The 15,200-nt window shown below is 40.2% G+C and overlaps 1 protein-coding gene across 5 annotated transcripts in view; it reads left to right on the top strand.

Annotated features, from left to right (window-relative positions):
- Positions 1–15,200, top strand: part of NOL4 (nucleolar protein 4) — a 464,933-nt gene that overhangs the window by 263,971 nt on the left and 185,762 nt on the right. For all 5 annotated transcript variants that reach the window (XM_073583742.1, XM_073583739.1, XM_073583741.1 and 2 more), the window contains exon 3: positions 14,586–14,697. In XM_073583742.1, the coding sequence (XP_073439843.1) occupies positions 14,586–14,697 (112 nt within the window). The remainder of the gene's footprint in view (positions 1–14,585; positions 14,698–15,200) is intronic.

Raw genomic sequence — 15,200 nt, 5'->3', positions numbered from 1 at the left:
CACTGGTGTCGGCACTCGCGGTCCTAGAGCTCTCATGCGGTTGTTGTGACGCGTGAGTCCGACGCCCAATCAGCACTGGATTCACTGTCTTCGCCTTTGGACACATTGAACATCAAGAGGAAGTTGGAGATCAGTTGCAGCCTCAGCTTCCTCTTGATATTCAAAATGTCCGAACGCGGGAACAGTGACACCATCGGTGATTGGGCACCGGGCACCATATGTCATACAACCGCATCAAAGCCCCAGGAGCGCAAGTGCTGACATTGTTGGAATAGTGTCAGCACGGAAGGTGAGTATAATCTTTCTTAGGCACTCTAGTAGTTGGGGCAGTCTTCAAGTTGGCAAAGATAGATGTATGGACTTTGTATTTCTGAACACTACAATGATCTGTAGATAGTTTCGACCCAATTTATTTCAAAGTCTATTCAGAATGATCAGGAGAATTAAATATGTGTATAACCAATTAAAATATACATTAAAGAGCCACTTAATCATGCAGTCAATATCAAACTTTAAGAAGTAGCATTAATCAAAAGTAAAAAAGATAAAACTCAGCACTAATATAAGTCTCCTCATATCTGAAACCTCAGTAGATAGGAATTATTCAGATCCCGAAATATTAAGCGTTACTAGTGTCTTATCCTGTATGTTATATAGAAACAGTTCACGTGTTTTTTTGGACTTTATGTTCCATTGCACCCTCACTAATCTAGCCATTGTTTTTCTGTTCTCTCTGGAAATACTTTCTGAAAATCATCTTTCATTATTCAGAAATTCATTGGACAGTGTGGTTTCTCCACAGCACTTTCATATGAATGTAAAGTGTGGCCTGTGGTCATGAGATTATGATAATTAAAATGTGTCCATCTCAATGACTACTTCTAATCTACTGTGTAATGCTTTACGTCCAATAACCGCCCACCAACAGATAATGGATTCAGTATTTCACCTACTTTCTGATCACTTAATTTGCTTTATATTATATGTTGATATATTACTATATTATTATTACTGTAGAATGAACATCTGTGCAGTACATGCGATTGGTTTTATATTTCTGATATATAGATACGTCATAGGTCATGTCCTGGTATTTGATGCGGTCTCCGGTGCTGAGCCCGCATCTTTTCCGGCACATGACAGCTGGTTTGATCAGCTTTCATGTGCCCCTATCAGCCGCTGGTGATATCGCGATCCACCTTTGGCTGTTAACATGGTAAATGCCGCTTTCAATCTTTAACAGGAGCATTTAACACAATTGCATAGGAAGGGCATCACAAACCCCATTCATCTGCACCCGTCACGTGATTGCAGGGCAGAAGACTCCCGTGCTTGTCATTGCTCATCTGCTATGCATGCCGTCCCGAAGCCAGCGTTCATAGAAGATAATGATTTTTGCTACACAGTGGAGGGTTGAAGCCCTGCTTTTGTATGTGTAGCTCAAGTAATCAGATGAAAGCAGATTCAAGTCTACTAAGGGAACTATTAAAGACAGTAAAAAATAGAAAAAAAGTTATTAAAAATATTTAAAACATTTTAAAAAATATAAAAGTTCAAATCACCCCCCTTTTGCCCCATTCAAAATAAAACAATAATAATATAAAAAAAAACACATACTTGGTATCGCTATGTTCAGAAACGGCCCATCTATCAAAATATAAACTAAATAAATACGATCGGTAAATTAGAATTGCATTTTTATGGTCGCCGCAAAATTGCAATAAAATAACAGGCGATCAAAGCTTCATATCTACCCCAAAATTATAGCAATAAAAACATCAGCTCGGCGCGCAAAAAAAAAGCCTTCACCCAGCCCCAGATCCTGAAAAATGGAGATACTACAGGTCTCGGAAAATTGCGCCATTTTTTTCTTACTATCTTTGATTTTTTTTTGGTATCTGCAAACTTGTAATGACCTGGAGAATCATAATGGCAGGTCAGTTTTAGCATGTAATGAATATGGTAAAAATAAATAATAATTGTGCAATTGCACTTTTTTTTGGCAATTTCACTGCATTATAATTTTTTTTAGCTGTTTTCCAGTACATGATATGGTAAAATCAATGGTGTTGTTCAAAATTACAACTCGTCCTGCAAAAAACAAGCCCTCACTTGGCCACATTAATGGAAAAATTAAAATTATGACTCTGGGAAGACAGGGAGCAAAACAGTAAATGCAAAAGTGGAAAATCCCAAGGTCATGAAGGGGTTAATAGTATACCCAAATTTACAATGAGTGTGATATTTCATATAATACCAATGGACTGCAGTGTCATGGAATATTTTTTTGCATGTTTGGAATGTGTGTGACTATTTTTTACCCACTCAAAATAAAGCTGTTGGAGGAGGCTGATGGACAGGTCTGGTCAAATGCTCCTCCATCAGCAGTCATTTTTAGAACAGTAACGCTGTATAGTCTGTAAAGAAGGCAGCACTAACAAGTGCACGAGGAGAAACTGTAATACTTATATATTTGTAAGCACCAAACATATTTGTTAAAATAAAATACCCAACCCCTTTTAGATATTTTTAGAGATGTTTCGAAACTCATCACAGAAAAAAATATAGATTTGTTTAAAGTTAATCTGTACGTAAGAATAATAACCCTCCAAAGCCATCTGTATGTTCATGCAGGTTATAGGAAGCTGAATAAAATGAAACCTTGACATCTGCGATCCAATATCTTATTCCAGAGAAATCCACATTTTCTTATATGTAGATATGCTGTCCGGGACTATGGGCCGCATTCTGATCTGTATGAAAATCTGACTCCAAAGATTATTATAAATGAAATAAATAACACAGAACAGTACTACTGAACTGTAGCATTATTACAACCTTGTCTGCTTGTGAGATGGAAGCTGAAACTGAGAGGAACCTGCAGATGCGTCAGATAGGCCATAGTCAGACTTGAAAGAAACTCGCGCAAGTCTTGCACATCAATATCCGGCACTTCCCCCAGCATTCGGATCGGAGTGTTCAGCTGCATGTATTTCTGTGCAGCTGAACGCTCTGATTCGAGTGCCGGCGGCAGTGCCGGGTATTGACTTGCAAGACTCGTGCGAGTTTCTCACAAGTCTGACCCCGGCCTTATAATCACACATAGCTCGGAAGTATGATCAGGACAGCAGATAATTTTCTACTAAAAATGCTGTTCCATGTAAAAACTGTAGTAAATAAAAAAGTTACATGTTTGGCATCACCGCATCCAAAATGACCCAAGCTATAAAAGCGTACCTTAAAGAGGACTTTAACATTGATGGACTATCCTTAGGATAGGTCATCAATGTCTGATCGGTAGGGGTGTGACACCCATCATCAGATTTGATCACCTGTTCCCGGTGTAGGTGGCGTCTGGAACTGCTCAGTAATGGAGCTGTCTACGGAATAGTGGTCACGGCCAGATACAGCACATCCATCTCCTATTGATTTGAATGGGGGTGGGGGCAGATGTGCAGTACCTGGCCGCGCCACTATACAATCAACAGTACTGTGCAGCTCTGTAACTTAGCAGTTCTGATTGCCACCGACACTGGAATCGCACCCCCACCGATCAGACATTGATGACCTATCCTAGGGATAGGCCATTAACGTTAAAGTCCCAGACAATCCCTATATAACATGTCAACAATGCTAAAAAAAATGATCACAGGTTGTATAGAAAACTTTTTCTATGTTCAGTCCATTTACCCGGCCAAGTTTGAGACCTCTGACCTATGCGAATAGTAGTTCAATTTTGCTCAGAGGTTGTTTTTATACTTCCCATTCCCAGTTATTTTTATGTGAATCGGATAAGCAGCATAGTGCACCTTTTCTCGGTTGTTTCGTATCCCCAATTCTAGATGCAGATATTTCAGTCTCAGCAATGAAAGACAGGAATGGGAATAACCCTTTAATAAATTTGGTGCATCTTGTTGATAAGAATTACTTACAGTATGTCTTGGTCTACAACTGTGATGACTGATATTTTCTATGAATAACTACTGTTTTTTTGGTTCATTATTTTTAAGAATTACCCAGCCCTCTAGCATAAAAAGAAAAAAAAAATTAGGTTTTGATGAGGCCGTATCATAACATGGCTATCCCACTGAATTTGTTTCTTGATTATTACCTCTCTTAAATGGGTATTCTCTTATTGTTAAATAGCTTTACTTAGACAGCTTGAAAATAAGTAATTTATTTGCCTTTTTATCTTCTGTCATTCTTCTTCTGTTAGAGCTTTTATCTTACATAGTGTACAGCTGTTTTCCAAAGACCTTGGCCACGTGAGCCTGACCATGTGTGTGCAGCAGTTAAATTCCAGATAGGGAGTTAACTCCTAACATTCCAGTCAGGTTTCAAAAGCCTATTGATTTCTATACAGCAGATATGGAGATTCACCTCCCTCTCAGCTCCTGACAAGGGTCTTATGAGACCTGTAGGATGGCAATATCCTTACAGACAGGGCAGTTATGAAGTTATGAGAGCAGCGCTCTTAACTCTGTGTCACTTTCATGAGACCTGTGCTTGTTTAAATGCAAAGTTATCTCTGTAAGTTTAGTGGCAAACAGTGTAAACAGTGACAGACTGTGTAGTAGCAAAATTAAACTAGTCACCAGAACTGTCACTCAATGAGTGCCCACCCACCCCTAAGCAACCAGGAAGTAAGGAGACTGCAAAACTGTGAGCTACTTAAGAGACAACTTGAAAATACCCCCTTTATCTGTATGTAAGTTTGACATTTTAACAGCTATGTGACCTCTGACTCAAAGTTACTGAAGATTCTTATGTGACTAGACAGGTTAGCAATTAACTCTGTATAAAGAAAGTGAGCAGCACATGGGCACCTATGTATGACTGCAGTTTTTAAGTTCACAAAGTGTGTGAAATCATGTAAAAGTTTCTAAAATTCTTTGGTTGAACAGAATTAAGCAGGTCAAGGTAAAACAGTGCGGCGCTAATGCTGATTAGACGAAAGCTTTGTGGTGCTGGTCTACAAGATTGGCATGCGACCATAATCTAATGTACTGACATCGGGAATGTTCAGAAAAATCACTTTGTGTTTCATTCTGACGACAGCTTGTTTCATTTTGCTCTCATTCAAGGTTAAGAGTGACAGATACAGTCAAAGCTTTTTTGCTAAACACTTGTTTTATTTTGTGGTTCCATTTAAAGATATATACATATCTCAGTTCCTTACTAAATGCTGCCGGTGTGAATATCAACTGATCCCTGATCCAGCAAATACAAAATATTGCTTATTGTCCAGACAGGGATTAATATACTGTACAGTATATACAGTGGGTATGGAAAGTATTCAGACCCCTTTAAATTTTTCACGCTTTGTTTCATTGCAGCCATTTGGTAAATTCAAAAAAGTTCATTTTTTTCTCATTATTGTACACTTTGCAACCCATCTTGACTGGAAAAAAAACAGAAATGTAGAATGTATTACAAATTTATTAAAAAAGAAAAGCTGAAACATCACACGGTCATAAGTATTCAGACCCTTTGCTCAGTATTGAGTAGGTGCACCCTTTTGAGCTAGTACAGCCATGAGTCTTCTTGGGAATGATGCAACAAGTTTTTCACACCTGGATTTGGGGATCCTCTGCCATTCTTCCTTGTAGATCCTCCCCAGTTCCGTCAGGTTGGATGGTAAACGTTGTGGACAGCCATTTTCTGGTCTCTCCAGAGATGCTCAATTGGGTTTAGTTCAGGGCTCTGGCTGGGCCAGTCAAGAATGGTCACAGAGTTGTTCTGAAGCCGCTCCTTTGTTATTTTAGCTGTGTGCTTAGGGTCATTGTCCTGTGGGAAGGTGAACCTTCGGCCACGTCTAAGGTTCAGAGCACACTGCAAGAGGTTTTCATCCAGGATATCTCTGTACTTGGCCACATTCATGTTTCCTTCAATTGAAACCAGTCGTCCTGTCCCTGCAGCTGAAAAACACCCCCATAGCATCATGCATCATGTTTCACTGTTGGGATTGTATTGGGCAGTTGATGAGCAGTGCTTGATTTTCTACACACATACCACTTAGAATTATCACTATAGAGTTCTATCTTCATCTCATCAGACCGGAGAATCTTATTTCTCATAGTCTGGGAGTCCTTCATGTGGTTTTTAGCAAACTCTATGCAGGCTTTCATATGTCTTGCACTGAGGAGAGGCTTCCGTCGGGCCACTCTGCCATAAAGACCCAACTGGTGGAGAGCTGCAGTGATAGTTAACTTTGTGGAACTTTATCTCATCTCCCTACTGCATCTGTGGAGCTCAGCCACAGTGATCTTGGGGTTCTTCTTTACCTCTCTCACCAAGGCTCTTTTCCCACGATTGCTCAGTTTGGCTGGACTGCCAGGTCTAGGAAGACATCTGGTGGTCCTAAACGTCTTCCATTTAAGGATTATGGAGGCCACTGTGCTCTTTGGAACCTTGAGTAAAGCAGAAATTCTTTTGTAACCTTGGCCAGATCTGTGCCTTGCCACAATTCTGTCTCTGAGCTCCTTGGCCAGTTCCTTTGACCTCATGATTCTCATTTGGTCTGACATGCACTGTTATCTGTGAGGTCTTATATAGACAGGTGTGTGCCTTTACAAATCAAGTCCTATCAGTTTAATTAATCACAGCTGGACTCCAATGAAGGAGTAGAACCATCTCAAGGAGGATCACAAGGAAATGGACAGCATGTGACATAAATATGAGTGTCTGAGCAAAGGGTCTGAATACTTATGACCATGTGATATTTCAGGTTTTTTTTTTTTAATAAATTTGCAAAAATGTCTACATTTCTGTTTTTTTTCAGTCAAGATGGGGTGCAGCGTGTACATTAATGAGAAAAAAATGAACTTTTTGAATTTACCAAATGGCTGCAATGAAACAAAGAGTGAAAAATTTAAAGGGGTCTGAATACTTTCCGTACCCACTGTAAGTGCTTTAAACAAATTGTCATTTTTCAAAAAATATCTCATTTTAGCTAAGTTAAACTAAATCTCAAAAGGGTGGTCCGAAGTATAAAATAATTTTCATTCTAATTCCTTTTCTATTTAATATTATAATCTTAGCAGTTTTCTAATATACTTTAATGCAAAATGCCCTATCCTTCCCTATCTATACTAATTGTTTTTTTTCCCTACTTCCTTTTTTATGACGCTTCGTTTGAGAATGCCAGTGCATGCTGGGATACTCAATCAAAGTATTATCAGGGGGAGAGGCTGCAGTCACTGCTACAGCCTTTGTCCCCTCCCTGAAGCGAAGCATCATCAGTGAGCTTCATTACAAGGGCTGGGCTAGACCCTGCGCAATGTGCCCTGCGCGATGTGCACTGTGCGATGTGCACAATGAGAATTCTCTTTCTCGTCGCCTCATATAAGTAGTAACGAGCAAACAACAGAATGCACTGTCAGTATGCTCCTTGTCATGTTTTGTCATGACTGGCATCATCAGGGAGGAAATAAATGCAAATACAAGGAAAATACAAGGATGGCTCAAGTCCAAAAATTGCATGGCCCTCTGGAGTAGACCACAGCAATGGTCTGGAACTTGAGACCCCTCTAATAGAACATATGGGCAGGGGTTGTCTTCAAGAAACAACCCCTTTAAGCATCATCAGCTTATTTGGTTAGCATATATGCTTCAATAAATGTCATCTGACAGTCATCTGTTAACCACAGATTGTCATGTTAAAAAAATACTTTTATGTTTAACTTTTTAGCTTTTTTTTTATACTGGATGACTGTGATGAATGCCAATTAATGACCATCTGTCACCCAGAAACTTTCATGTTAATCAATGTACACTTTTAAAAGTATATATTTGTACTAGTTGGTAAGGACTCCCACCAAACCCAAGAACAGAGCTCATAAATTCCCAGTGTGACTAGACGAAGTGACACATGCGCCTTTCTGTGTCTTTCAGTCTCCATTAGCTGATTTTTGTAGTCTAGTTATCTGAGGCTGTGCTACAGCCATTGAACTCGAATGTAAGACATATAACCCTCATTCTGGCATTTGTTGAGGTGTCAGCAGTTAGACACCCACCAATCTAGCAGTTATCACTGGTCATGCCTATGTCTACTTCATTCAGTTACTCTGTGTTCACAGGACAAGCTTTCATTACTTCCACAGCTGCAGAGAATTTTGATTTTTCTTTGGCCAAAAGGCTGAAAATTCCTTTTGTTTCTTATTGGTCACCTCAATGCATCTTTGCTTTTGCAATTCCGTGGCTAAGTCTACACTCTCCAAGCATTCCCTGGTTGTCTGACCAGATTGCCCAGGGGAGATGATTTTGCTTTTGTAATTGCCTCAAAGCTGTGCCTCAACCACCTCCTCTGACATTATGCCTTGTTTATATTGTTTCCAAGTTGTCTGCTTCGTAAAATGACTTTGCAGATGTCTTTTCTAAGTAGAGGACTGAGACACTGCCTTCACATCGGCTATTTGACTATGCATTTCCCCTTCTTTTAGGTTTTAAAGCACCCAGAGGAAAAAGATATAGTCTACCTCTCCCTGATACTGATATGTGCACACACTGCAGATTCACCTGCGGGTTTTTTCCCGCGGAACCGCAGGTAAAGTGACCTGCGGTTTTGCTGCGGTTTGGCCTGCGGTTTGACACCTGGACAATGGAATAGGTGGCAAACCGCAGCAGAATCCGCAGAAACAATTGACATGCTGCGGAAAAAAACCTGCAGCTTTTCCGCAGGTAAAAAACCGCAGCGTGAGCACTGCGGTTTTGAAAACCCATAGGCTAACATGGTAAAGTACCATGTCTGCGGAACTGCTGCAGTTCTGCAGGGCCAAAACCGCAGCAAAACCGCAGCGTGTGCACATACCCTAATGTGGAAAGGGGTCTATCCAAAAATGTTCATCTGCAGCTAGTGCAGGCTTCTTCGTAAAAAAGAAAGACAGGTTTTAGAGACCATGCATAAATTTACGGGGTCTGAATAAAATTATGTTAAAGAACGTTTGATATCATCTTTGAATTGTTTGACAGGCTAATAGGTGCTACTAACTTCACCAAATTAAACCTGTATGGACATAGTTACCTAGTTATACAGGTTTAAAAAGACTTAGAGCCATTAAATTCAACCTTTCTAACCAGTTATACATTCTCTATAGCTAAATTATTTATCCACAATGCCATTTGTTGTGAGAAAAGCTTACAGACATCTTTTTAAAAGCTGTTAATGTGCCAGTCCTTTTTATTGACCACACATGTATTTATACATATAAATGAGATCTCCTCTGAGATGTCTTTTTTGAAAGCTAAGCAAGTCCATTTTTTGCAATCTCTCATCATGTGAAGTTTTGCATATGGACCCATTGAAAGTCTCTGATGTTTGGGAATGGCCACAATCCATTGGTCTCAAAGCTCTCCAAAGATTATTTCACTGTATAAATTATTACCTCCGGTTCATATAAAATAACTAGTCTTAAGTAGTTTCTCCCCAATGGTCCTAACTCGGAAGGGTGCTATTTCTTGGAACTGATTAAATTCTATTATTTCAAGCCTTCCAAAAACTTAAATAATGTTTTTTTCACTGCTTCTGTTCTACACCATCCTGATGTCAACAGAGTATTTTTAATTGAAGTGGATGCCATTTCTGTTGGTGTGGAATGCAGTTCTCTCTCAAAAGTCCTCTGTAGCAAGAAATCATGCCTGCAGATTATTCTCCAAGAAATTTTCCCCAGCGGAACAGAATTATTCCATTAGTGATCACCAACTCTTAGCCATAAAATTAGCTCTTGAAGAATGGTGACATCTACTTGAAGGAGCTAAAATCCCTGTGACCATTTATGCTGACCACAAAAATCTGGAATAGGTTCAGTCAGCACATAGCCTGAATTTTCTTACCTCCCTTACTCGGAAGGGAGGTAAGAAAATTTCTAAAACAATCCACAGGGAGGAGATTGGAACACAACAAAATCCTCTAAACATGCATGCTCGCCAACGCCAGAAGCCTTGAACAAGATGAAAGAACTAGAAGCAGAAATATCTACAGGTAACTATGACATAGTGGGAATAACTGAGACATGATTAGATGAAAGCTATGATTGGGCAGTTAACTTACAAGGTTACAGTCTAGTTTAGAAAGGATCGTAAAAATTGGAGAGGAGGAGGGGTTTGTCTTTATGTAAAGTCTTGTCTAAAGTCCACTTTAAGGGAAGATATTAGCGAAGGGAATGAGGATGTCAAGTCCATATGAGTTGAAATACACAGAGGGAAAAACAGTAACAAAATACTCATTGGGGTCTGTTACAAACCTCCAAATATAACAGAAATCATGGAAAGTCTGCTACCAAGGCAGATAGATGAAGCTGCAACCCATAATGAGGTCCTTGTTATGGGGGACTTTAACTACCCGGATATTAACTGGGTAACAGAGACCTGCGAAACCCATAAAGGCAACAGGTTTCTGCTAATAACCAAGAAAAATTATCTTTCACAATTGGTGCAGAATCCAACCAGAGGAGCAGTACTTTTAGACCTAATACTATCTAACAGACCTGACAGAATAACAAATCTGCATGTCGTCGGGCATCTAGGAAATAGTGACCACAATATTGTACAGTTTCACTTGTCTTTCGCTAGGGGGACCTGTCAGGGGGTCAAAAAACACTGAACTTTAGGAAGGCAAAGTTTGACCAGCATAGAGATGCCCTTAATCTGGTTGACTGGGACAATGTCCTCAGAAGTAAGAATACAGATAATAAATGGGAAATGTTTATGAACATCCTAAATAGGCACTGTAAGAAGTTTATACCTTGTGGGAATAAAAGGACAAGAAATAGGAAAAACCCAATGTGGCTAAACAAAGAAGTAAGAGGGGCAATTAACAGTAAAAACAAAGCATTTAAACTACTAAAAAACTATAGGGAGAAAAATACTTTATCTAGAAAACTAATTAAAGCTGCCAAAAAGGAAACAGAGAAGCATATTGCTAAGGAGAGTAAAACTAATCCCAAACTGTTCTTCAATTATATCAATAGTAAAAGAATCATAAGTGAAAGTGTAGGCCCCTTAAAAAATTGTGAGAAAAGAATGGTTGCAGATGATGAGGAAAAAACTAATATATTAAACACCTTCTTCTCCACGGTATTCACGGTGGAAAATAAATTTCTAGGTGAAATGCTGAGAGACAAAGAAAACCCTATATTAAGGGTCACCAATCTAATCCAAGAAGAGGTGCCGAAACCAGCTAAATAAAATTAAAATAGATAAATCTCCGGGCCCGGATGGCATACATCCACGAGAACTAAGAGGACTAAGTAATGTAATAGGCAAACCATTATTTCTTATATTTAGGGCCTCTATAGCGACTGGCGCATAGCAAATATGGTACCAATATTTCAAAAAGGCTCTAAAAGTAAACCTGGAACTTATAGGCCAGTAAGTCTAACCTCTATTGTTGGTAAAATATTTGAAGGTTTTCTGAGAAATGTTATTCTGGATTATCTCAATGAGAATAACTGTTTAACTCCATATCAGCATGGGTTTATGAGGAATAGTTCCTGTCAAACCAATCTAATCAGTTTTTATGAAGAGGTAAGCTATAGACTGGACCAAGGTGAGTCATTGGATGTGGTATATCTTGATTTTTCCAAAGCGTTTGATACCGTGCCACAGAAGAGATTGGTACAAAATGAGAATGCTGGGTCTGGGGGAAAAAGTGTGTAAATGGGTAAGTAACTGGCTTAGTGATAGAAAGCAGAGGGTAGTTATAAATGGTATATTCTCTAACTGGGTTGCTGTGATCAGCAGGGTGTGGCAGGGATCGGTGTTGGGACCTATTCGCTTCAACATATTTATTAGCGATCGGGTAGCAGGTTTACCCAGTAAAATATCGATATTTTTCAGATGGTACAAAACTATGTAAAGCCGTCAATACAAGAGAAGTTAGTATTCTGCTACAGATGGATCTGGATAAGTTGGAAACTTTGGCCGAATGGTGGCAGATGCAGTTTAACAATGATAAATGTAAGGTTATACACATGGGAAGATGGAATCAATATCACCATTACTCACTGAACGGGAAACCACTGTGTAAATCTGACATGGAGAAGGACTTGGGGATCCTAGTTAATGATAAACTTACCTGGAGCAGCCAGTGCCAGGCAGCGGCTGCCAAGGCCTACAGGATCATGGGGTGCATTAAAAGACGTCTGGATACACATGATGAGAGCAGTATACTGCCTCTGTACAAATCCCTGGTTAGACTGCACATGGAGTGCTGTGTACATTTTTGGGCACTGGTGCTCAGGAAGGATATAATGGAACTAGGGCGCGTACAAAGGAGGGCAACAAAATTAATAAAGGGGATGAGGGAACTACAATACCCAGAGAGATTAGTAAAATTAGGATTATTTAATCTAGAAGAAAGATGACTGAGGGGCTATCTAAAACCATGTATAAGTGTATAAGGGGACAATACAAATATCTCTCCGAGGATCTGTTTATACCAAGGAAGGTGACGGTTACAAGGGGGCATTCTCTGCGTCTGGAGGAGAGAAGGTTTTTCCACCAACATAGAAGAGGATTCTTTACTGTTAGGGCTGTGAGAATCTGGAATTCCTTGCCTGAGGAGGTGGTGATGGCGAACTCAGTCGAGGGGTTCAAGAGAGGCCTGGATGTCTTCCTGGAGCGTAACAATACTGTATCTTACAGTTATTAGGCTCTTTAGAAGGACGTAGATCTGGGGATTTATTCTGACGGAATATATGCTGAACTGGATGGACAAATGTCTTTTTTCGGCCTTGCTAACTATGTTACTGAATCCCCTCAAAGCTCGATGGTCGCTCATTTTCTCATGATTTAACTTCATCCTCATCTACTTTCCTGCTGCGAAAAAATGCAGGGGTGACGCCCTATCCAGTTGCTTTGATTCTCCGAAGATGCACCCTCACATGCAATTGAACCTGAAAATATCCTTGCTACCATCTCTCCAGCATTCAATTCTTCACCTAAAGGATGATCTCTTGTCTGAAAAGCACTACACCGGAAAGTCTTATCTTGGGCCTATTCTTCTCTTCAGTCATCCAGGAGTTAAACAAAGTGCTAAACACTTATCTAATTTTTACTGTTGACCCCAATGGAAACAAGTTGTTAAAGAATTTGTTGCATCTTGTCCTCAGAGTTTCCACACAGGGTCAGATGTGTGCTCCTCTCTCGGCAACAGCTGGCACAGAACTGAACTTTATTAGTATGAACAAAAGATCATGTAGCAGGCAGGAAGAGGGCGTTGCACAGCTTTTCAGCAGCCATTGTATCAGTCTGTGTTAGGTCCGTGCTAGGTCTATTCCATATATGGTCTTCAGTGTATCCACCTCACATTCTAAGGATTCCAGGGCGTAATTCCAGGATGAAGACGCCATCTTGCCACACAACATATATTACTAGCTTATGTAAGGTTAATAATTGATTTCATTAGCCATTCTCTCGCGCACAACACATGTACGGTTGAAAATTATGTACCACAGAACACACTGTGATTCCATCTGCATCATTATGGCCTCATCAGTGCATATGACAAAATCCCATTTTGTAGGGGTTTGGACGTATGCTCCAACAGAGCCAAAGAGTATGGACACAGGCAGATCTCACCAGCGACATAGCAGGGGTTGGGGGTCGCTACTTACCTGTCAGACGAGGCGATCCTGACGTCCTCCCGCCCGCGTCCATGCGTCGCTCGTCTCCACAGCAGGAAGCCCAGCAGAGGAAGCTGACGACGAGAAACGGTCCAGGACGTTCTCGCGCGATCAGTGATAACCAGCGGGGGAGCCGGTCGGAGGTAAGTATCAGACTTAGCGATATCACTAGCAATATCGCTATAACGTCACAAAAACCAGTGACGTTATAGCGATATTGCTAGCGATATCGCTTAGTGTGACAGGCCCTTAAGGGGCTTAAAAGCTGCAAAACAGCGCTAAAGGGTTATTTTACCTCTACAAAACTAAACAGCTAGAACTTCCATAGCTACATCCTCCAAACCTAGAACAGGTTACTAGATGGTGGAAAATGATCCATTACATCAGTCCTCTAAAAAGCCCAGTGGACATTTGCATAATCCACTTCTTCAGATTGTTGCCACAGTGCGGTGATGACTTCTGGCTTGTGTGCCACTTACCATGGAAAATCAGTCTCAAATCTTGTAATGAAACATTGTTTTAGTATCGGTTCTGCACCTGGCTGCCCAGTTCTGAGAGCTTGTGCCGAGACTGACCTCGGATAAATGATAGATATTTTACATTATTTTACCACCGCTGGGCTGCCCTTACATGTCACAAACTAATTTCTATGAATAGTGGTACTCTGTATCATCACTATGGAGATCCTGTGCCGTATGATTGCTTAGGCACAATGGGGCAATGAATGTGGCACCAATGCCATGTGGACGAAGCATGAAGTAGGAATGGTGTCCATGTCCTTCTGGCCATGCTGTGTGTGTGAAACTGGTATTAGAATTTTACACTTTTCCTGGAAAATGCTACTCTTGTATAAAATACATAATTTTGAGTCAATCTTGTTACTCTTTTCTATTGAAACAGATTTTGTCATTTTCACTTAATGGGGTGCTTGATGTTACATATTGGCTGTTTTGTTTCTTTTAGATTTCGGAGACATATGCCTTCCTTCCCAGAGAAGCAGTGACAAGATTCCTAATGAGCTGCTCCGAGTGTCAGAAAAGAATGCACTTAAATCCAGATGGAGGTGAACACAAAGGTAAAGAAAAGAACCCAATATATGGACAAACACTGACTACGTTACTGCTATAATGACATCATTGTCAGGATACATAAATTATACCATATTTGTATACTGCACTTATATAGGAGCAGACATGGAGGGGTGGTAGGAGAAGAGCAAAGTTTACTTGACAGTATTGACTCTTTCAAGTAACCAAAGTACGGAGGACTCTATAATGGGGTTTGGCTTCTCTCCAGCTTTTCTCGGTGGAGACTGAGCAGAGATTTTTGTAGCGGTCAGTCTGCAGTAACCACTATCACCTAACAGCTACAGTCAGTACTAAGCATTGAGTCATAGAAAAGTCACAGATACTACTGACATGTGTGATTGTCATACAGTAACCAAGCAAATGGAGTTATAATAGTAACCAAGTCCAAAGTAAGTTCACAGTTTGCAATTTTGTTGGGTTTTATTCTGCACCAAAAACGCTGTGTAAAAGACATGCATTTTTGTTGCCTTTTCAGATGAGATGTGTTTTT

Source organism: Dendrobates tinctorius, unplaced genomic scaffold, assembly GCF_039654945.1.
Source record: "Dendrobates tinctorius isolate UK_male_01 unplaced genomic scaffold, ASM3965494v1 ptg000081l, whole genome shotgun sequence".
Lineage (NCBI taxonomy): Eukaryota > Metazoa > Chordata > Amphibia > Anura > Dendrobatidae > Dendrobates > Dendrobates tinctorius.
Note: the sequence above shows the minus strand (reverse complement) of the source record. Positions and strands in the feature narration are given on the sequence as shown.